General features: G+C 45.3%; 1 protein-coding gene across 4 annotated transcripts in view; it reads right to left on the reverse strand.

Moving 5' to 3' along the window:
• Positions 1 to 3,390: 3,390 nt before the first annotated feature.
• Tmem67 (transmembrane protein 67) overlaps positions 3,391 to 22,033 on the reverse strand; it is a 37,028-nt gene continuing 18,385 nt past the window's right edge. For 2 of the 4 annotated variants that reach the window (XM_041657248.1, XM_041657250.1), the window contains 14 exons: positions 21,424 to 21,480; positions 19,675 to 19,773; positions 17,279 to 17,377; positions 16,965 to 17,051; positions 15,938 to 16,037; positions 15,710 to 15,849; positions 14,566 to 14,706; positions 10,859 to 10,939; positions 9,573 to 9,689; positions 9,059 to 9,175; positions 8,829 to 8,933; positions 8,173 to 8,275; positions 6,389 to 6,531; positions 3,811 to 5,150 (listed from right to left, as the gene is read on the reverse strand). In XM_041657248.1, coding sequence (XP_041513182.1) covers positions 5,070 to 5,150; positions 6,389 to 6,531; positions 8,173 to 8,275; positions 8,829 to 8,933; positions 9,059 to 9,175; positions 9,573 to 9,689; positions 10,859 to 10,939; positions 14,566 to 14,706; positions 15,710 to 15,849; positions 15,938 to 16,037; positions 16,965 to 17,051; positions 17,279 to 17,377; positions 19,675 to 19,773; positions 21,424 to 21,480 — 1,470 coding nt within the window. In that variant the 3' untranslated portion in view covers positions 3,811 to 5,069. Of the gene's footprint in view, positions 3,473 to 3,810; positions 5,151 to 6,388; positions 6,532 to 8,172; positions 8,276 to 8,828; positions 8,934 to 9,058; positions 9,176 to 9,572; positions 9,690 to 10,858; positions 10,940 to 14,565; positions 14,707 to 15,709; positions 15,850 to 15,937; positions 16,038 to 16,964; positions 17,052 to 17,278; positions 17,378 to 19,674; positions 19,774 to 21,423; positions 21,481 to 22,033 lie in introns of those variants that run through there. The other 2 variants (XR_005974741.1, XM_041657249.1) reach the window with 2 other exon arrangements.

The raw sequence follows: 22,033 nt of genomic DNA on the forward strand, positions 1-22,033 counted from the left end.
CTCTCCCTCTCCTCTACGTGACAAGACACTTTGAAGGCCAGGAAGCGAGAAGAGGTGCTTGAATGAATGAATGAAGGAAGGAACAAATGAAAGAAATCCTCCCTATTCCAGAGACAGTACCCACACCCCCTCTTTCTTTACTCTGCATCAAGAACCAAATCTCCAGCACGGGGTGGCCACAGCTCCTTCCTTGCCACCACTACTGTGCTGTGACCACTACTGGGGCCTTGTGGTGAGGCTGGAAGAGCCGAAGGGGCCCAGGATCTGCGACAGTCACTTACTGAGACCATTATAAATATTTTATGAAATTAATTCATTAGCAAAACAGAATATAAATTTTGAGATTTTAAGCTAATATAATAATTTAGGGCTAAAAATTAAGACCATCAAGACTCCTAGGTTACTTACTAGTTTAAGCATTTTGCTTACTTTTGTGTGTGTGGTGCTGCAGATCAGACCCAGGACATCAGGTATGTTAGGTGTGATTGCTCTTCTAGATTGCCAACTTGACTACATCTGGGGTAAGTAAACCCTACGCGGTTGTGCACACCTGTGAGGCTTTTCCTTAATCAGTTCAAGTGTGAAGCCCCACTTGTAACGTGGATCTCTGAGATGGGAAGATCCCCCTGTAATCTGGACCACACCTTCGGCTGGCGGCCTGTATAAAGGACGTGGGACAACGAAGCTGGCATTAGAGCCTAATTCCTTACTAAGACCAGCTAAGACATCCAGATTGTGTAAAGAATAACACTGGGTTCTTGGACCATTTCCTGGTGGGCAGCCATTGCTGGACCAGCTGGACCAACATCTGTGAGCCATTCTAATATCCCTCCTCTGTCTATTCAATACATACATATCATTCCGTAAGTCCCGTTCCTCTGGAGAACCCTATCACACCAGGCAAGTGTTCTACCACTGAGCTATACCCCAGTCTCCTGTTGTAAGGGTATCTTGATATAAACCAGTATCTTAATATGCTAATCTCTGGGACCCCCCGAGTGGTGAGGGAAGGGAAGGGTACTAATCTCTGCCCCCCGAGTGGTGAGGGAAGGGAAGGGTACTAATCTCTGGGACACCCCAAGTGGTGAGGGAAGGGAAGGGTACTAATCTCTGGGCCCCCCCGAGTGGTGAGGGAAGGGAAGGGTACTAATCTCTGGGCCCCCCCGAGTGGTGAGGGAAGGGAAGGGTACTAATCTCTGGGACACCCCAAGTGGTGAGGGAAGGGAAGGGTACTAATCTCTGCCCCCCCGAGTGGTGAGGGAAGGGAAGGGTACTAATCTCTGGGACACCCCGAGTGGTGAGGGAAGGGAAGGGTACTAATCTCTGCCCCCCCCCCCAAGTGGTGAGGGAAGGGAAGGGTACTAATCTCTGGGACACCCCAAGTGGTGAGGGAACGGAAGGGTACTAATCTCTGGGCCCCCCCGAGTGGTGAGGGAAGGGAACGGTACTAATATCTGCCCCCCCCCGAGTGGTGAGGGAAGGGAAGGGTACTAATATCTGCCCCCCCGAGTGGTGAGGGAAGGGAAGGGTACTAATATCTGCCCCCCCCCCCGAGTGGTGAGGGAAGGGAAGGGTACTAATATCTGCTCCCCTGAGTGGTGAGGGAAGGGAAGGGTACTAATATCTGCCCCCCCCCCCGAGTGGTGAGGGAAGGGAAGGGTACTAATCTCTGCCCCCCCCCCCCCCCGAGTGGTGAGGGGAGGGAAGGGTACTAATCTCTGGGACACCCCGAGTGGTGAGGAAAGGCTACCATCTCTGGTAAAGATGTAGTAACTTCCTGGAGAGTTCGCAGCTGCTTCTGGTATCCAGCACATCTTCATTAAGCCACTCAGCTTACGGCTCTGTGACTTGGATTTATTTCCCCTCAGACGATACTGGTTGATATTTACACACAGGAGAAAGACACAGGCTTCCTGCTTGAAAGCACTTCAGTTAAAGTGAAAGCATCCCCACTCGGGTTCCCAGCCTGGCCTCCTCCAACAGCAGCAGCCTGTTTACACAGGGTTTTGGGGGATTGCCTATCTCTGAGAAGCACACAAGTACACAACAGCTTAAAGGAGCCCCTAGGGCTGTTTCCCCATGAGCGGACAGAGCGAAACTGTTACTGTGCTACAGAAATGTACAAAAGGAAAGGAAACAGTTGAAGCAGGCCCTAGCACCAGCGGCTGCCACACTGCAACAGGAACACAGGATCTAAGCAAGGGATGAAGAAACACACAACACTAATTCAGAGTGGATTTTAAGGGTTTTCCCCTTTCCATTCTCAGCAGTGCAGAACCAGACCCTGTATGCTGACATTTACTTAGCAGTAACTATTTACTGTGGAGTGGGGGCTGACTCTGTGCTGTGAGTGTGGAGTGGGGGCTGACTCTGTGCTGTGGGTGTGGAGTGGGGGCTGACTCTGTGCTGTGGGTGTGGAGTGGGGGCTGACTCTGTGCTGTGGGTGTGGAGTGGGGGCTGACACTGTGGGTGTGGAGTGGGGGCTGACTCTGTGCTGTGGGTGTGGAGTGGGGGCTGACACTGTGGGTGTGGAGTGGGTGCTGACTCTGTGCTGTGGGTGTGGAGTGGGGGCTGACTCTGTGCTGTGAGTGTGGAGTGGGGGCTGACTCTGTGCTGTGGGTGTGGAGTGGGGGCTGACTCTGTGCTGTAGGTGTGGAGTTGGGGCTGACACTGTGGGTGTGGAGTGGGGGCTGACTCTGTGCTGTAGGTGTGGAGTGGGGGCTGACACTGTGGGTGTGGAGTGGGGGCTGACTCTGTGCTGTGGGTGTGGAGTGGGGGCTGACTCTGTGCTGTGGGTGTGGAGTGGGGGCTGACTCTGTGCTGTAGGTGTGGAGTGGGGGCTGACACTGTGGGTGTGGAGTGGGGGCTGACTCTGTGGGTGTGGAGTGGGGGCTGACTCTGTGCTGTGGGTGTGGAGTGGGGGCTGACACTGTGGGTGTGGAGTGGGGGCTGACTCTGTGGGTGTGGAGTGGGGGCTGACTCTGTGCTGTGGGTGTGGAGTGGGGGCTGACTCTGTGCTGTGGGTGTGGAGTGGGGGCTGACTCTGTGCTGTAGGTCGTTTTAAAACTCTTCGCTGCCTCATGTAGCACCTCTGTGGCTTTTATAAAGATATCCTGCCATGGGGTCCTTCAGAAACCACAGTTCCAGTGACCCAGCTTTTTATTCCTTTTTTTCTCTGCTCAGTCATCCAAAAACTAAGGGAAAATGAAAGATCCAGCTTGGGCGGCGGCTGGATCCCCTGCCCTGACACACGGCATTCTTGAATGCTAGGTCTTCTGAGTACATAAGTCAAAAAGGAAATAGAAGTGTAAATGATTTATTACACATTTTCAATTAGTAACTAGATACAGCACACACAGTATTGCACCACTGTAGAGAGTAGTCAAGATGCCGGCTCTGGAATGTGGAATTATCTTACAGTACCAGGCTCCTCTACGTTATGGCAGGACACAGACAGACTACTTAAGAGTATCTTGAGGAGAAAAACAGAAAAGAGAAAATGACTAACTATATGGTTTAGAACTTATTTTAACTGTATTTATTTTGTTTTTTGAGACAGGATTTTTCTGTATACCCCCAGCTGTCCTAGAACTCACTCTGTTTAGGCTGGCCTTGAACCCAGAGATCCCTCTGTCTCTGCCTTGTGAGTGCTGGGGTTAAAGGTGTGCACCACCACTGTCAGGCTACTGGTATTTTGAATCCATTTATTTCCTTATTAAAAATAAGATAGTAGGCTAGGTGGTGGTGCCCACACACCTTTAATCCCAGCACTCGGGAGGGAGAGGCGGGCAAATCTCTGAGTTTGAGGCTAGCCTGGTCTACAGCGTGAGTTCCAGGGTTACACAGGAAACTCTGTCTCCAAAAATGAAACAAAACTAAACAAAACAAAAAAACCAAAAAATAAGCTACTGACTTATGAAGCGTAAATTTGCCTTCAATAAACTGGTCAATATAACAAGGAATATTTATAGTCTGTTATTTATAGTATTCATTCATAACTGAAAAGCAGCACTTTGGAAGAGTACTCTTAAAATATTAAAATGTGTGAAAAATTCTACATTGGGAAAAAAAATCACGCAGTTTAAAATATGAAGAAGGATGCTTAAAAGAAATCCCACACTAGCTCAGAACTGAGAATAATAGATGGTTATTTATTTAGGGGTAGACTCACAAATGAATATCCTCTGCTTGAATGGAGAACAGCAACCGAATCCCGCACCAGAAGAGAGGCTGGACGCACCCTTTACGTGGGCATAAATAGTAGAAGAGGTCACGCCCTAGTGGGCGGACAACTTAAAGGCTACTACTGGCTGTAGGATTTCCTACAGCATCAATAAATGTAAATAACACGAGAGAGCACGCTCGTACCAGGCTGTAATGCACCATATCATTCTGTCCAATAGAAACCCGCCCACCCACAAACAGGGGTGACTGCAGCAGTAATAATACAAGCCAGAAATGTTAAGTAAATTTGAAAGTATCTTTAAATGTTTATTTTATTATAAATATAAGTAAAACATGCAAATACTGCACTAAACACTAGCTCTGAACCTAGAATCAACTAGATTTGTCACTCTGAGAAAACGTAGGCCGACCAGTGTCCTGATGATAACAAGTGACGGCGGCGAGCTTGTCATCACGTCCGACCACAGAAAGCCGCACACTTCTCTTTCCTCCTTCCTTCCCTTTATCTGTCCTATGGTCAGTGCCAATGTAATACTTAGTAAATTAAATACAATACATAATGGGGAAATAGTACTCTCTACTATATTTCATATTTACAAGCTATAAAAATAAGTTTTTCTGTATATAAAAAAATGAAAGAATAATATGTATTACAAGTTTTTTGGTTTTTCGAGACAGGGTTTCTCCGTAGCTTTGGAGCCTGTCCTAGAACTCCCTTTGTAGACCAGGCTGGCCTCGAACTCACAGAGATCCGCCTGCCTCTGCCTCCCGAGTGCTGGGATTAAAGGCGCCACCACCGCCCGGCTTACAAGTTTTAAAAAGTATAACTGACATCATGGCTCGTGCCACAATTATACCCAGTCCGTAAGTTCTGTAGGCACAGGTCAGATAAGAAATCTCTCATCCACTAGCGTTTTGGTTGCCAAATTCTTTTGTCCTACTATATTGCGGATAAATCGAAAAATCTGGAAAAATAAAACAGTTGAGAAGGAAATTAAAGATTCATAAAAAATTAAATATGCAATTCAATTTTAAATATCTAAATTAGTCAATTTTCTCAACCCTTTCTTGTCACGAATGAGTATTTTAATTACTTGATGCAATCATTTTTAAACTATAAAATATTAGGAAATACTTTTATGAATTAATATATACCCCTCATATTCACAAGAACATACTTTTAAATACTTAAGGAAATTTTTTAACTGTCTAAAACTAAAGAATCATCAAAAGCATGTCCTTGGTAAAGACAGAATTTGTGCCTGATTCTAGACATCTATCCAGGAATAATAAAGCAGGCCCTAAGGCACGCCTTCCTTCATGCAGGTGGTATTTCAGGAGCAGCTGCCATCTCGTGAACTTTCCTTCTCAGAGGTTTTACCCACACAGTTCTTTACTATGCACATAGGTGAGGTTGTGTGAGCTGGTGGTGTACAGCCCTGAATGGCGTCTCTAGGGCTTTCTGTTTTTGTGTGAATGGGACTCATAATAACTAGCGCTCACTTTTGGCATGTAGGAGACTGGTAGCTAAGTATCTTCCTGGTTGCTCAAGGAACTTCTGCCCTCAAGTGGATCCTGGCATTTTACTGTCCCCAGGGACAGAGTGCAGAGTGTGATCTCCTGAATGGCTCCTCCTTTTCTTGGCAGGGTTGATCATATTCCAAACATGCCCGAAACCTGGTCATACATTCTTTAAGAATATAAATACCAGAGGGAGGAGGGATTATATGGGCAAAGGGGTCAAGACCATGATGGGAAAAGCCACAGAGACAGCTGACCCGAGCTAGTGGGAGTTCACGGACTCTGGACTGACAGCTGGGGAACCTGCATGAGACTGAACTGGGCCCTCTGAATGTGGGGGACAGTTGTGTGGCAGTAGAACCAGGATTTACCCTAGTGCATGAACTGGCTCTTTGGAGCCCATTCCCTGCGGAGTGACACCTTGCTCAGCCCTGATACAGTGAGGGGGAGCTTGGTCCTGCCTCAATCTGATATGCCAGACTTTGTTGACTCCCCATGGAAGGCCTTACCCTTTCTGAGGAGTGGATGGGAGGTTGACTGGGAGAGCAGGATGAGGGGAAGAAGGGAGAACTGTGGTTGGTATGTAAAATGAAAAAAAAATTTTAAATAAAATAGAAAAGAAAAATACCCACACTTCTAACACTCTGCTTTAGAGGAACCCAGAATATGTGTGGAGATTTACCTCTTGCTGCAGGTACGTGAGGAAGGACGCTAAAACAAAATTCTGGCAAGCCAAGTCCACAACACAGAAGAACAACAGATCAAAGATAAGGAGCGTGGCCTCGTTTCCATAATACAGCACGCTGCTGAAAGAATGGCCTTCGTCTGCAAAACCACGCATAAGATCCAGAGTCAGGTTAAAGTCCTGCAAGGCTGGCACAAGGGTTCTAGAGTTTCTGCCTCAGTTTCCTACAGTTTTGTCTCTCTTTGTACTGCACTGCACTGCACACACAACCCTGTCCTTTGTGGGATGGGAACACCCTGTCAAACACCTGATCAGTGCTGCAGACCCCGTTACCATGGGAAAACTATCAACAGACAGGCACAAGTGCTATCCACAATTTAGGGGTTCAGAGAACCAACACTGCCAGGGAAGTCCAGCAAGGGCCTGTTTAGTATAAGGTGGTGACGTCGGGAACTGGGCCTGTTTAATACAAGGTGGTGACGTCAGAACTGGGCCTGTTTAATACAGGTGGTGACGTCAGGGAACTGGGCCTGTTTAATACAGGTGGTGACGTCAGAACTGGCGCCATCTGTCACACTGCAGGAGCTAGGAACGAGAATGATCCAGCTTGTGGAAAGTCACTGAGCTGTTAGCAAGACCCTTACAATGTATGCACGTCTCTACATACACACAGGCTCCTTTCTTCTTTGTTGATGAGATCTCATCATGGCACTCAGGCTGACCTGAGACTTGAGGAGATGGAATTACAGGGTGCCAGGCCCAGCTTTGTTTAATTTTTCTTTGCTATTGCCTTTCCACCAACATTTCTGGTAAACCCCTAATCTCCTCTCCTGACATCTACTCATAACACCCCTCTCCTGGCACCTACCCATAACACCCCTCTCCTGGCACCTACCCATAACTCCCCTCTCCTGTCACCCTACCCACAACACCCCTCTCCTGGCACCTACCCATAACTCCCCTCTTCTGGCACCTACCCATAACACCCCTCTCCTGGCCTCTATCCATAACATCCCGGGCACCTATCCACAACACCCCTCTCCTGGCACCTACCCATAACACCCCTCTCCTGTCACCTACCCATAACACCCCTCTCCTGTCACCTACCCATAACACCCCTCTCCTGTCACCTACTCATAACACCCCTCTCCTGTCACCTACTCATAACGCCCTTCTCCTGTCACCTACCCATAACACCCCTCTCCAGTCACTTACCCATAATTCTCCTCTCCTGGCCTCTATCCATAACATCCCTCTCCTGGCACCTACCCACAACACCCCTCTCCTGGCACCTACCCATAACACCCCTCTCCTGTCACCTACTCATATTCTGCTTTAGGTTCTTTATATGTGAAAATTCTGAAAACCCTTTAGAAGGTCATACCAAGTTTAGAGTGAAGGGGATTTAAATATTCAGAAAGGTTAAACAACACTTTGAAGTTCACAAAGTGTGTCTCTAGCAGGTGTCGAGTTGGGCTTTAACCTCAGGGCAGAAGACTCTGAAGCTGTATTCTTAATGCCTGGCTCATTTCTTTAACTCAGCCTGCACCATGCTCCAGAGTATAATGCGTTACAGACATCAGTAGCCGTGCTCACGAGCAGTGGCTTCTAAACTGCTTTCACCATGTGCCTCACCAAAATAAAATGGAACACAGGAACGACTATAGTCCCATGAGGCTGAGTTAACAAAGTTCTCTTGTTTCTATAAAATTACAAAAATCAATAAGAAAACGACTTAAGCTCCCCCCGCCTCCCCAAATGTGCAAGGGTTGAGGAGTCACCGTTGTAGAAGATGCTCCTCTCCATGGGTTCCATGAACTCCATCCCCAGGACCCGCTCCAGAAGCAGCTTATCTTTTATAAAGTAATCCATTTCCTTATGAACCTGGTTTGAGACGACAGTCATGTAAAAAACTGTAATGAAATAAGTGTTTTCCAATGAACGCAAAATGAGAAGCAGAAAAAAAATGAGGAATGAATAATATATAAGAGAAACTTCCGTAAAATGAATCACTACACTAATATTTATAATAAAAATATTTTTAGAAAAGTTTTAAATCTTAAATTCTGTGAATATATTGAAGGTTAGAGATACTGGAAATTGATTTATAGATGCCTTTAAGAATACAATCATAGTGTAAGCATTTCAATGAGTAATAAATAACATTTTGGTGACATAAAATTCTAGTACAGACATATTTAAGAGGACCATAATTTGCTAATGGGCACATTAAATTCACATCTTTTATACACTCTAACTTTCTCTTGAAACCATACATTGTTAGTGACTGTAAATGTCTTAAAATATTATTTGTAAGTATTAAATGAGACAGAAAGCAAAACCACACAGCTGACACAGCTGAAACTATAACTGGACCCCATTTAACTTCTCAAAAGCAACAGACGACCCTTGCTTACAGACACACCAGCATACATACGTGATCAATGAAAGAGCCAAGGAACTTATTCATTGCGTGGTACGCTTTTACACTTTGTTCGAAAGTGCTTGCTGATGAACTCAGTAACCTGGCGGGGCCATTTCTCTAATATGAAAAAGAGAAATGTATAACTATAACATCACACTTTGCTATACACACACACACACACACACACACACACACACACACATACACACTGTGGAAACACGCGCGAACAATCCTTTACAAACCCTTGTTAGTGTTTCATGGATTCTGTCATAGTGCTGTCTCATCTGATCAGAAACTGCAATCTGGAAAGTCTGCCCGTCCGTGTTGGGTACCAAACCTCTTTGGCTGCACAAATTTTCCTGAAAAATTTAAAGAATTTACATTAAGATAAAAACAACTGCAAAAGGCCTCTCTTAGAAAGAGAAGTACACCATTTTCTTTAGCTGGTGTCACATGTTACGAGACTGATTAACCTGGTGGAATTTGGCTGATGCTAACTTGAGACAAAGATTCTAATGTCACTCAAGGTCCCCCCATCCCTCCAGATTTGGCCATGTTCCCTGCACTCTTACCTCAGCTCCCCTATAGGTCTCCACGGTGACTCCTCTACTCTGCTACCTACACTGCCCGGTTCACTGTGTATTTGGCCAGACTCCTGTATTCAGGGTCTTGAACTGGTATCCCTGCAGCTCTCAAAACACCTGTGAGCATTTCAGGTTCACTTTAACATGGGGAAGACATGAACTGTATTCCTACCGCTTCTCTTTTGAGGTTCATGTTCATCTCCTCCATGTTCGTGTCTGCGTGTCCGTGCACTGATCTCCCGTGGATGTAATACCCGAAACACCGGTGCGACAGCAGAAACACGGACACCTACAGAAGGAGAAGAAATCAGAGGCTCATCCACAAAACTCCAAACCAAGTTTTTGTTCAAATCATTCCCCCCTCCAAAAGAATTAAGTCTGACTGTTTAGGAAGTACATAAAATGGAAACCAGGGTAGTGATGATAATAAAGGTTTTGTTTTGTTTTGTTTTTATAGATGGAAAGAAGACAGGTTTTCTAAAAAAGGAAGACATTCTGAAATATATATACATTTCAGGGGCTGTAGGATGAATAAATTATTAATTATTCATAATTAAGAAATGTGGATAAAGAAGAGAAAAGCTAAAGTAGGAATATTAACTTGTGGAACATTGTATCTGTTCTTCAGATTAAAAGCTGGTTGAAAATTAGATTAATAACCCAATCATCACAGACCAACTTGATAAACTGCAATAGCACCGTTCTGTCAGATGTGCACACACTGCAGTCATCTGTAAACACACCGCGTCTGTCAGGTGTGCACACTGCAGTCATCTGTAAACACACCGCGTCTGTCAGGTGTGCACACACTGCAGTCATCTGTAAACACACCGCGTCTGTCAGGTGTGCACACTGCAGTCATCTGTAAACACACCGCGTCTGTCAGGTGTGCACACACTGCGGTCATCTGTAAACACACCGCGTCTGTCAGGTGTGCACACACTGCAGTCATCTGTAAACACACTGCGTCTGTCAGGTGTGCACACTGCAGTCATCTGTAAACACACCGTGTCTGTCAGGTGCGCACACTGCAGTCATCTGTAAACACACCGCGTCTGTCAGGTGCGCACACTGCAGTCATCTGTAAACACACCGCGTCTGTCAGGTGCGCACACTGCAGTCATCTGTAAACACACCACGTCTGTCAGGTGTGCACACACTGCAGTCATCTGTAAACACACCACGTCTGTCAGGTGTGCACACACTGCAGTCATCTGTAAACACACCGCGTCTGTCAGGTGTGCACACACTGCAGTCATCTGTAAACACACTGCGTCTGTCAGGTGTGCACACACTGCAGTCATCTGTAAACACACCGCGTCTGTCAGGTGTGCACACACTGCAGTCATCTGTAAACACACCGCGTCTGTCAGGTGTGCACACACTGCGGTCATCTGTAAACACACCGCGTCTTTGCAGATAGACACCCACAGCTGCAGACGGTCGGAAGGTACTCACATTGCTCATGGAGCACAGGTCGACGAACTGCCGGATTTTGTCTTCTACAAATCGCTCATAAAAGGCCCCAAAGAAGAAAACCTGAAACAGTCAGTCAGGCCATGAGTGTCTGCCAGCCAAGCATACAGTGGCTCTAAAGGTTTCCACAGGATAACATCCCACTTGTCAGTTCTGACTCTAACCTCAAAGGAAGGGAGATTCAGAACTACGCTAGGAGTTACTGAGTGAGTCCAGTTTGAATTTTCAAAACTTCTCTTGCTAACGAAACAAGGACAGACAAGGGTAGGAAGAGAGTGACTTACAAAGTTAGCATATATTAGTGCTGGGGAGAGGGCTCAGTATATAAGAGGCCCTGAGGGGGCTGGAGAGATGGCTCAGTGGTTAAGAGCACCGCCTGCTCTTCCAAAGGTCCTGAGTTCAATTCCCAGCAACCACATGGTGGCTCACAACCATCTGTAATGAGATCTGGTGCCCTCTTCTGGCCTGCAGGCAGAGTACTGAGAATACTGTATAAATAATAAATAAATAAATCTAAAAAAAAAAAAAGAGGCCTGAGTCAGGATCCCCAGCAGCCACAGCAGAAGGCTGGTGTGGAGGCAAGCAGCTAACCTCAGCACAACGGTGGAGAGAGGCGGGTCCCCACTCACTGAGAGACCCTCAAGAAGTAGTAGCTGAAGGAGACACTGGATTTTGATATTCGGCTCACACATGTACACATACAGATGTACACCTACGTGTGCATGCTTATACAAACAGGTCTGTATACCACCCACTCACACATATACATGATGTACACCTACGTGCGCACGCTTATACAAACAGGTATGTATACCACCCACTCACACATACAAATGATGTACATCTACGTACACACGCTTATACAAACAGGTCTGCATACCACCCACTCACACATTTGAATAAGTCAGTGTATTGCTGGTCAAGATAAAAGTTTACTTTCCCAATTTTTCTCAAATTTTTTGAGAAATTGTGAATTTCAAAAGCCATTAAAAACTTTATGAATTTCAAATTAATTCTGAACAGAATAGCATATAAAAACATATTTAACATTAAATTTTAACTATTGGTAATACATTTCTTTTAAATGAAATACTTTTAAGTGTTTAATTGTATAGGCTTAATAGCAATAATACGTAAGGAAATTTTATGAATTAAAGTTTCAATTATAGCCGGGCGGTGGTGGCGCACGCCTTTAATCCTAGTACTCGGGAGGCAGAGGCAGGCGGATCTCTGTGAGTTCGAGGCCAGTCTGGTCTACAAGAGCTAGTTCCAGGACAGGCTCCAAAACCACAGAGAAACCCTGTCTCGAAAAACCAAAAAAAAATAAAAAAATAAAATAAAAATAAAAAAGTTTCAATTATAGACCTTTCTAGATGTTCCAGAGAAACCTATTTCCTAACTGCCCTACTTAGAGCTACCCACTGCTCCCTCATGCAGAGCTCGTCTCTGTTGACTATCTCATATCCTGTCAGATATCGTCATAGCAACACCACACACCGTCGGTAGCTCTTGTGGGAGCATCCCCATGACTTCAACACAAGGTCTATTATATAAACCATGTTGAAGTCTAAGAATGAACTTGACCCTATAGCAGCTGACTCCTAGTACTGACCAAACAATAATGGCAGCAATGTCAACAACACACACACACACACACACACACACACCCATACACACACACACACACATACACACACACACACACACACACACACACACACACACACACAGAACATGAAAATGACAACAGCCACGGTCTGAACACGTGGAAGGCGTGGGCACTAGCACCTCGCTGTCACAATGCAGAGAAAGATTTCTGACCGGTCTGAAGGCAGAACGAGAGCACAGAAAGAGGTTAGGTGGTGGCAAGACTGCCAATGACTGTCCCTTTCTTCTTAGCCACGGACCTGTGCTTTGGGCAGGGCACACAGATGCCTCGCCAAAGGACATCAGCACAGTTAGGTGTTCGAGTCCAGAGATACCAAATGGTACCTCACAAAGACTCTTTTTTTTTCTTTAAAAAAGCTTTAGTTTGAAGTGTGTGTGTCTGCTAATGAGTACATATATGTGCATGCAAATGTGTACAGAGGCAGAGAGGCCACTGAGTCCTCCAGAGCCAGAGTTACAGCTGTGAGCACAGAGGTTGAGGGCTTGGAACTAAATTCTGGTCCCCTGCAAGAGTGCCCCGTGCTGTTCAAGCTGGTTTAAATCACTAAGTCAAACTATGATATGGCCTAGTCACCTGAGAAAGGAGTTTCAGTCTGGGGACTTCCCAGGTCAGCCTGGCCTTCGGGCATGTCTGTTGGGGACCATCTTGATTATTATTGATGCAGGCGAGCCCAGTTTCCTGTGGGCAACAGCACTCTGTGGGTCCTGTGCTGTACGAGAAGCCTAGTGAAGCATGAGCTGTAGCCAATCCAGCGAGCAGCCTTGCTCAACGGGAAGACTCAGCTTCCTGATGGATTTTCTGCCCCGACACCCTCATGCTCACCTGTGACCCCTAGCTGTATACGTCAGAATGACCAAAGGAGAGTGGTGCACTCCTGAGCAGCCATTTCTCTAGCCCCAAGACTTAACAAGGGACCAGGAAACCAGACTCCTGGCTTCCTCCTGCAAACCATCAGTCATCATGGGCCAGGAGATGAACTCAGGGATTCCACCCGACAGAGAAGAACAGGTTTCTGGGTCCTGACGACACCAAGTCACCTCTTCAGCCTGTATTTCCAAACTCTGCTCTTCTTTTTCACCAGGAGAAGATGGAAGGGAACGGCTTGCCCCCCCCCCCTTCCTGTTTTGCTTTGTTGTTAAATTTAATTAAATGGCAATTTTCAGATGGTATTCTGTGAATTTCTCTCCAACAAGGCTACTTTAAGATCAGATGGAGTAGGTACATTCACAAGACACAGCACACTCATCAAAGATCTTATTTCAAACTCTATCTCCTGGGTGTCAGCCTCTCCTGGTGGCATTCACTAGCTCTCACCAGCCCAGCTCTGCAGCTTCCACTCTGAGCAGTGCTACCAATGCAAAGCGTGCATTCCTCAAGCCAGTGCTCAGCTGGGAGCATGGTTCAGAGCAGAGCGCTTGCTGGCGTATGCAAGGCCCTGTGTTCAGTTCCCAGCCCTGGGGAAAGCCCATTCTCAGTTATGGAATGCCACTTGAATCCAATTGAAAGGAAAACGACAATTTTAACAGACACAGGTAAAAAAAACACTATCTAAATAAAGATAAACAACAAGAAAAAGAAAACACCTGAAGTATACAAGCATATCTGGCCCCTTAGTTACATTTAAACCAGAGTCTGCCCTAGATCTGAGTCTCCAAAAGACACTTCAGAGTCCACAATGAATAGAAAGTAACCGTGAAACTAAACTGCCTAGGTTAATCCCAGCGCTGCAAACTCTAACTGTGAGACTTAAAGCAATCATTTAACTCTCCAGAGCCTCAGGTCTCCTTGCTTGTTACATGAGGACACTGCCCTACCCCATCTCTGAAGGCTAAAGTACAGACTAAGTAGTCAGTGTGTGTAAAGCCACGGATCTCCCAGTGCCTGGATCAGGATACAATACAAATAGTTATTGTTATTGCCTTTGTCACCTTCTTTCTGCTGTAGTACTCAGCATTTGGAGAGACGCTGGTATACAGGCAGGGCTATAAACTGGTATTGTACCTACGCACAGTCTTGTTACCTGTATTATCCCGATCACCAGCCAGATAGCAGAGGCCACAGCATATCTCAAAATGCGGCTGTAAGGTGCCACGTAGTCAGACGGGTTTCTAGAAAGGCTGGAAGACGAATCCATCAACGCTAAGTTTTTGAATCCCACAACCTGAAGCAAAAAAAAAAGGTGAGAATTTACAGACATAGGTAAAGAACACCCTTCCAGACTAAAAATGAAATATTCTTCTCTATTCACCTTGAAAAACTAAAACGCCCAAGGTTATAAACAGCAGGAAAACCAAGACACAAATTACAAACCTAAAACTACCAAATAGTTAAACAAATAACTAGCAATTTATAAGTATTTAACATGTACCCTTTAGTACGCTAAATACTTTCTGTATTTCAAAACAATATATTCCAAAATGTCTTCCAAGGAATGTATGTCCCTTCTTAGACGAAACGAAGCCACAGTTGGGGAGGTTTGACGGGTCTATCACACTGACTGCCACGGCTCTTCTCCTTGGAAAACAAGGCCCTAAGGATTTTACAGCAAGGTTTCTATACAATTCTATGTTCTCTAGTGTTTTGCAAAGCTAACTGCGGAAACATGTAATACCTTTTCAAGTTCATCAAATATTCAAACCCTTTTTACTATTTTGGGGTTTGAAGTATGCTCTCCTTGGCTTAGGTGAGGTTGGAACTTGCTGTGCACATGATCTTGAGTCTCATCTACTTCCACCTTCAGAGAGTCTGCTGCAGACCACTGGTACAAAAGCTACTCCCTAGAAACCCAGAGTGTTCAAATCCACGAGCCACGAAGAGGAGTGGTGGGGACCCAGGGGCTGCAGGGACAAGGAGCGAGCGATTGACTGCAGGACCAATGATGGCTGCAGCAGAATGAAAAGTCTGAGCTTTGCAGACGAGGAGCTCAGGAGGCAGACGTGGTGAGTCCATCCCACAGCACTGCCCTGTGCACTCAGAGCTCCAGACGGTGCACCTTCCAGGGACTCGTCACAACTTTTGTTTTATAGGAAGGATCAAGGGGAAATAAGGACAAGCCACAGAACAAGCTCCACCGTCTGGGAACTTACTTGCAATCAGAGTAACACTGTGCAGGGCTAATAAGCTGCACTCAGCCGCATCAAATGCCCACAGTACACAGTTTATACCTCCAAAAAGAAGAGTGTGCTGAGCACTTGGAAGAGAGGATTGGTTTTCCTCACGGTCTGAATCTCATTCCATTCATTTGCTACAAAGTATGTCCTCCAGATGCTCACAGGAACAGTGGCACTCCGGACACCGCCCTCACCTGGGGGGAGAGGAAACGAGTAAACACTGTTCTCCTTCACCCCGCAAGGCAGCAGCAGGACTCGGGCACAAACACTGACTTCAGTTACCTTCGACAGCTTTGAGAACTTTTCCTTTGGGCCGCTCCCAATCAATAAAGAATATATCTATGGTAATCTGGGAGATGAGCTTGTGCAAAAATTGTAGAGCCTAAAAATAACACAAAACAAAACACCTGAAAATATCAGTATTTAAGACTGATCATAAAAACAACATAGTTCTTTTCAAAGCGCAGTGCAATCACGAGAGTCACCAAGGGTACAGAGCTGTCACACACCCATCCATTCACCTCTTTTCCTTCTGTCCTTAAAATAGGAGCATGAAAAAGCTGAGCTGGCCTTCCGCCCCTCCCTACAGGCCCTTGCTTAAATGGCACCCTTCCTCCAGGCTCTACATTCTCTGACTTCTCTGTGAGCAGGGTGGCTGCAAAGCTGGGTGAAAGCAGCGGATGCCCCATGTCTTCTCTCTGGGGCTGAGATGGGAAGCAGACTGTCGCTGACACAATCCTCTCCCTTGCAGGCGCCCGGTCAGTTTAGACCCAGTCTCATTCCTGGGCACTACCGATGGAAGGGCAAAGCCAAGCAAGGGCGGTAGCGTCCGGAAGAGTCACTTCTCATGGGTAAGGCAGGTGGGGTGAAGCCCCGGAGGAGGACAAGGGAGAAGGACATGCTGAGGGGCAGCTACCACAGCAAGAGGAGGAGGAAGGACTGACAACAGCGTCTACAATCCCAGCTCTTGCCGGTGCTGGCTGTCACTCTTCATCGACAGAGATAACATCCATGATGGAAGTTGTTTGTCCCATTGTGAACACATTCCAGATTTTAAAGGAAAAGTTCAATATTGAAATATCATTTTATCAAATTAGCTACAACTTATGATTTCTCAGGCATATGATTTAAGTCATAACTTCAAAAGGAATAAGTAAAGTCACATCTCCTATGTAAAATAAAAAGAAGGATGCTTTCTTTCAAAACCAAACAAAATTTCTGCCAAAAATCATAAAAGCATCTGAATTTGCAAGATGCACTAGCTTCTTAGCAGGCTTCTGAGACTGAGGAGCCTGTCCTGGACACATACCTTCATAGCAAAGGCACACCCCACATAGGTAACAAAACGTTCTTCCTGAGCTGGCATCGGCAGCAAAACAGAGACAGACTTCTGTGCCTAAAACAACAATCACACAAGGTTTTCAGGACACAGTTACAAGCCAGAGGAAGCATCCTCTGGAAACAGGAGCATCCTCAACCAACGGCTCACCAACGGGTGGGGAGCTCAGTAGCTGCCGCGAGGAGCTTGAGCAGAAATGTCCCCTAACAAAAGTAGTTCTATTATTAAAGCAGTTTCTAGTTATTCAGAGCTGGCATTCAGGTGAAATTCAGAAATTGACTCACTTTGAAGAAAATAAGCCAATAGAGACCAGTTCCCACTGTGATGATAAAGAACACATTGGCCAGATCACCAGCATAGTACACCAAGAATTTCATAACTGTCTGCAATTTAAAAAGAATTACAATTGTTAGAGATTCCGTTTATTAGCTCTTTAATATATTTATTTCTGCTGAGGGTTTGCTTTACTTTACTTTTATCATATGTAAAATGGAAATACAAAAGTGATACTTCTATTTTAAGAATGTAAAGTATAAAAACACTTTCTTCTCACTGTGTCCGCATGGTCTGGGTGCGCAGGTGCTGACTGCCATGGAAGGCATTTAAAGGTCAGAGGATGATTTTGTGGAGCTGGACTTCTCCTTCTATCTTTATTTGGGTTTCAGGGATAGAACCCAGGGTGTGGCACGTGCCTTTACTTTATTTGAGCTGTCTTTTTCATTTACTGTTTTAGAATTGTGCACATGTGCATGCAAACACCCACTTGTGAGTGCAGAAGAGGGCAGATCCCCTGCAAGTGGAGTTACTGGTGCTGTGAGCTGTCAGACACGGGTGCTGGGAACTGAGGTTGGGTCTTGAACAAGGCAAGTACACTCTTAATCACCAGCCCTCTCTAGCCACCGAGTATCACTTCTAATAATATTAATATACTGGCCATCTGTATCCACACACTACAAAGGCCCACTGAGCTCGCCTGCTCTATGCCTCCTGACTCCTCCTCATTCCATTCCTCTTCCATTCATCTCACCTTTCGCTTTATGAGAAAGTGGAAGCTGCTTCCAGGTTCCCTAAGTTGGGAATGGCTACCCAAATCTATCTTATATATTTTCAGAGTTATTATGTAGTGTTATTATTTGCCATGCAAAAAAACTGACACTTGCTCATACTAGGGATCTCTGGACCCTAGTGAGCTTTCTCGAATGTAAATTAGTTTACGTCACTTTTGTTCTTAGAAACCTACAATGACTACTCACTAAATTGCGGACTCACAAGGTCCTCCCAGTACAGACCAAAGGCAGCTTCCTACTTGGCTCCTGAGCTAGTTCCAAGCACGCCGATGTTGCCCACTGCACAGGCCCATCTCAGTGCTTTGTGGGAAGCAATGGCCGTAGTTTTGTCAACCACTCTTCCCTCTCCCTGTCAGGAACTCTGAGGGCAGGCTGCTCTGCTGGATTCATGCCTAGCGTGTTCCCCAGCACTTGGCCCTCCACAACAGACCCTCGGCGACCCCTGTGGAATGAACATCTTAACTTTCACCTGTAGGAAAGGCCTTCTTTGTTCCAAACAGGAGCACAAGCCCTTTTCCCTGACTCGCTGTCACACACTGGCTTTGGAATCAGGAGGAGACCCTGGATATACAAATTACTACAGAACCTTTCTCAGGCTCTTGGTTTGCAAAGAAATAACACTTTTTGTTGAGTTACTACAGACATTAAGCAAAAAATCTAAGCTCTATTTCCCTTCTATCATATATAAAATTGGAATAATATACTCTACTACATGGAGCTGTGTGAAGATTAGGTAAACTACACATACAAAGCTTAAAAATGTGCCGGTGCATAGAAAATATTCAATAACGTGAGTCAAAATGTTAAAACTTTTAAAGACTAAATAAGAAGTAAACTATAAAGCTAATGGAGTAAAACCTTCTTTGGTGTTGAGATGGGCAAGTGATGTAGGTGGGTCATCTGTCTATTGTTATTTTCATTGGTTGATAAAGAAACTGCCTTGGTCCTTTGATAGGACAGAAAATTAGGTAGGCGGAGTAAACAGAACAGAATGCTGGGAGGAAGAAGGCAGTGGGTCAGACACCATGGAAAACAAGGACCCTAAATAGAAAAGTGAGCAAGAGAGATTTAACAGTTCACAAAAAAGGGAGCCTAAACATTTAAAAAGTATATAAAGGGCTGGAGAGATGGCTTAGTGGTTAAGAACACATCTGTTCTTCCACATGGCCTCCACAACAATCTGTAACTCTAGTTCCAGGGGATCAGACGCCTCTTCTGGTTTCTGTGGGCAGCAGGCAAGTACGTGGTGCAGAGGAATACATGGGACAAAACACCAGGCATGTAAAATAGAACTTTTAAAGTATATGAATAATAAAACAAAACAAAATAAAACCCACAATGACATCTTAGCATATGCCACTCTATGGTACAGACATGCTAATGTAGCAAAGTATCAAGTACTGGCAAAGACAAGATTAAAGCAGTGGTGGGAATGTGGGCAGACGGGGTCCTAGGAAGAAAGTGAAGCTGCATATGTTCTATGACCTCAAAATAAGCTTCCTGACTTATACTCCAGAAATCAGACAACGTTCTTACTCATCTTCTAGCTGTATCTTATGGAAAAGATTCAGAACAGCCAAACACGAAAAACCTCATTTAAGAACTGCGTGTACCTGTAAATCAATCATGGGACTCCCAATGCGCCTTTTCCACCCTGCTGTCTTCAAAAGAGATGACAACACAGCCAGCCCACCCAACACACCCAGTGCAATCTGGAAAAGGAACAGAACAGAACAGAAAACAGTTTAGAACAAACATAATTCCTCTCACTGTTCCTAACATCCACCATGAAAGTGAAATTACTCAAAAATTGGTGGGAAGCAGTTGAGAGGACATGGGAGCTGAGCAGTGAGAAATCTCAGGGGCTAAATTAGGGGAAAATTGAGCAAGAAAATGAACAGAATGAATTACAAAATCACCTAAGTTAAATATCCATGAGGTCATAGTGACTTAAATAAATAACTGAATAAATATTGATGAGGGCAAAAGGGAAAGCTTGGCCTTATAATAAAGTTCCAATTTATAAATTCAGAAGAAAAGAAGGAAATAATAATTAAAAACCAACATCAGGCAAACACCAGAGTGGTACTTGCTGCAGACAGCAGCACCAGTGGGCAGCAGCACCAGAGGACAGCGGCTGCGGAGACCGTTCAGGCAGCAAGCACTTGCTGCACATCACGAGGATGTTAGCTGGATCCCCAGAACACATGTAATACCCACCCACATAAAAAGCATGACCCATGTGCCTGCAATCCCAAGGATGCAGAGGTAGAGGCTGAGGGTCTCTGAAGCTTGCTGACCAGCCAAATCTGTGAGCTTAGCGAGAGACACTGTCTTAAAAAAAATTAGGTAGAAATATATAGAGGAAGATATCTAAAGTTGATGTCTGTGAATGTATATGTATACACACTCACACATACACACACACACACACGATGTGGGATTCCCCTCTGTATGCTGTGAATACCACTGGTTAATAAAGGAACTGCTTTGAGCCTATAGCAGAGCTATAGGGAAATAAACTTAGGTGGGGGAGAGGATTGGGGGTGTTGAGGGGACAACACTAAACTGAAGGCTGGGGAGAAGGAAGTTGGACTCAGAGAGAAGCCTTGTAGCCCCACCAGAGATGGATGTTAGAACTTTAGCTGGTAAGCCACAGCCATGTGGCGATACAAAGAGTAATAGAAACGGGTTAAATTAATATGTAAGAGTTAGCCAATAAGAAGCTAGAGCTAATGGGCCAAGCAGTGATATAAATAATACAGTTTCTGTGTGATTATTTTGGTTCTGGGCAGCCAGGACAAATAAGCAGCCCCCTCCAACACACACTCATACGCACGTACACACTCACACACTCTCATACACATGCGTGTGCACACAGGTGCACACGCACACACTCACACATGCACACATACACACACTCCTGATCCCATGCACTGAGAAGGGCCTGGTGCACTCCTGTGTCAATCTCTAATAAAAAGAACACAAACTCAATTTAAACATTGAAAACCTGCAGAGAAACCCAAGTTGATGGCCAAAAAAGCTACCCAACAAACACTAGCAAAGGATCAGGCCATGAAAGACAAGGAAATACTGGACACTGACACAGACTGGTGCGCACATAGAAGATGTGACAACTGGAAGCAATCCGGAATCTGAAAAGTGATGGAGAAACCCTGCACTACCCGAACAGGACGCAGGTCAGCTGAGAGCACTGCACCCACACTCGGTTCCGGTGACCATCGCTGTGCCGTGGGCCAGTGCAAGAGTACAGGGCCCATTTATTTTCACAGCTCTATCTACACCCCAAAATTTTAAATCAAGAGTAGTGTAAATATTTTAACAAGTCAAAAGATACTCACATCTGTCTGGACAAATGCGTCTCCTTGATTCATCTCGTATTTGACCGAGAAGGAAATCTAGTATTTAAAAGAGAACATTCCGTCATGGATTTAGTAGTTAGTCTAACACTAAAACTAGACACCTTACATCTACTTCCATAAGAGTAATTTGCGTGTCTGGATTGTGCTGTGCGCTGTCTTTGAGCAAACACTGTCACGGACACTGGCCTTTACTCCCAGAAGGTGCTGTCTGAGAACTCTATACTGTATTAAGTCCCTCTCAAACATGCACGGAAGGAAAGAGGGCTTGTTAGGAACTAAAGTCGTTGACAGCAGTTCAAGCCAAACCAATCCTATTTTATCTTCAGATAGATTTCTGTCACTGAGAAAGATGATTGTCTTTGTATCAAAATGATTAATTAGGTACACAACCATATCCTAAGAAGGCAGAATATGCACACATCTGAACAGGACACCTAGGGACATCAGAGTATCAAGGCACACACATGTCACGGCACCCGTGTGAAGGCCAGAGGAGAGCTCCGCACAGTCAGGAGGTTCCAGGATGGAGGCCCTGCTGCACAGTCAGGAGGCTCCAGGATGGAGGCCCTGCTGCACAGTCAGGAGGTTC

This window comes from Microtus oregoni, unplaced genomic scaffold, assembly GCF_018167655.1.
Source record: "Microtus oregoni isolate MIOR12 unplaced genomic scaffold, Mior012 000008F_ref0000371, whole genome shotgun sequence".
NCBI classification, from domain to species: domain Eukaryota; kingdom Metazoa; phylum Chordata; class Mammalia; order Rodentia; family Cricetidae; genus Microtus; species Microtus oregoni.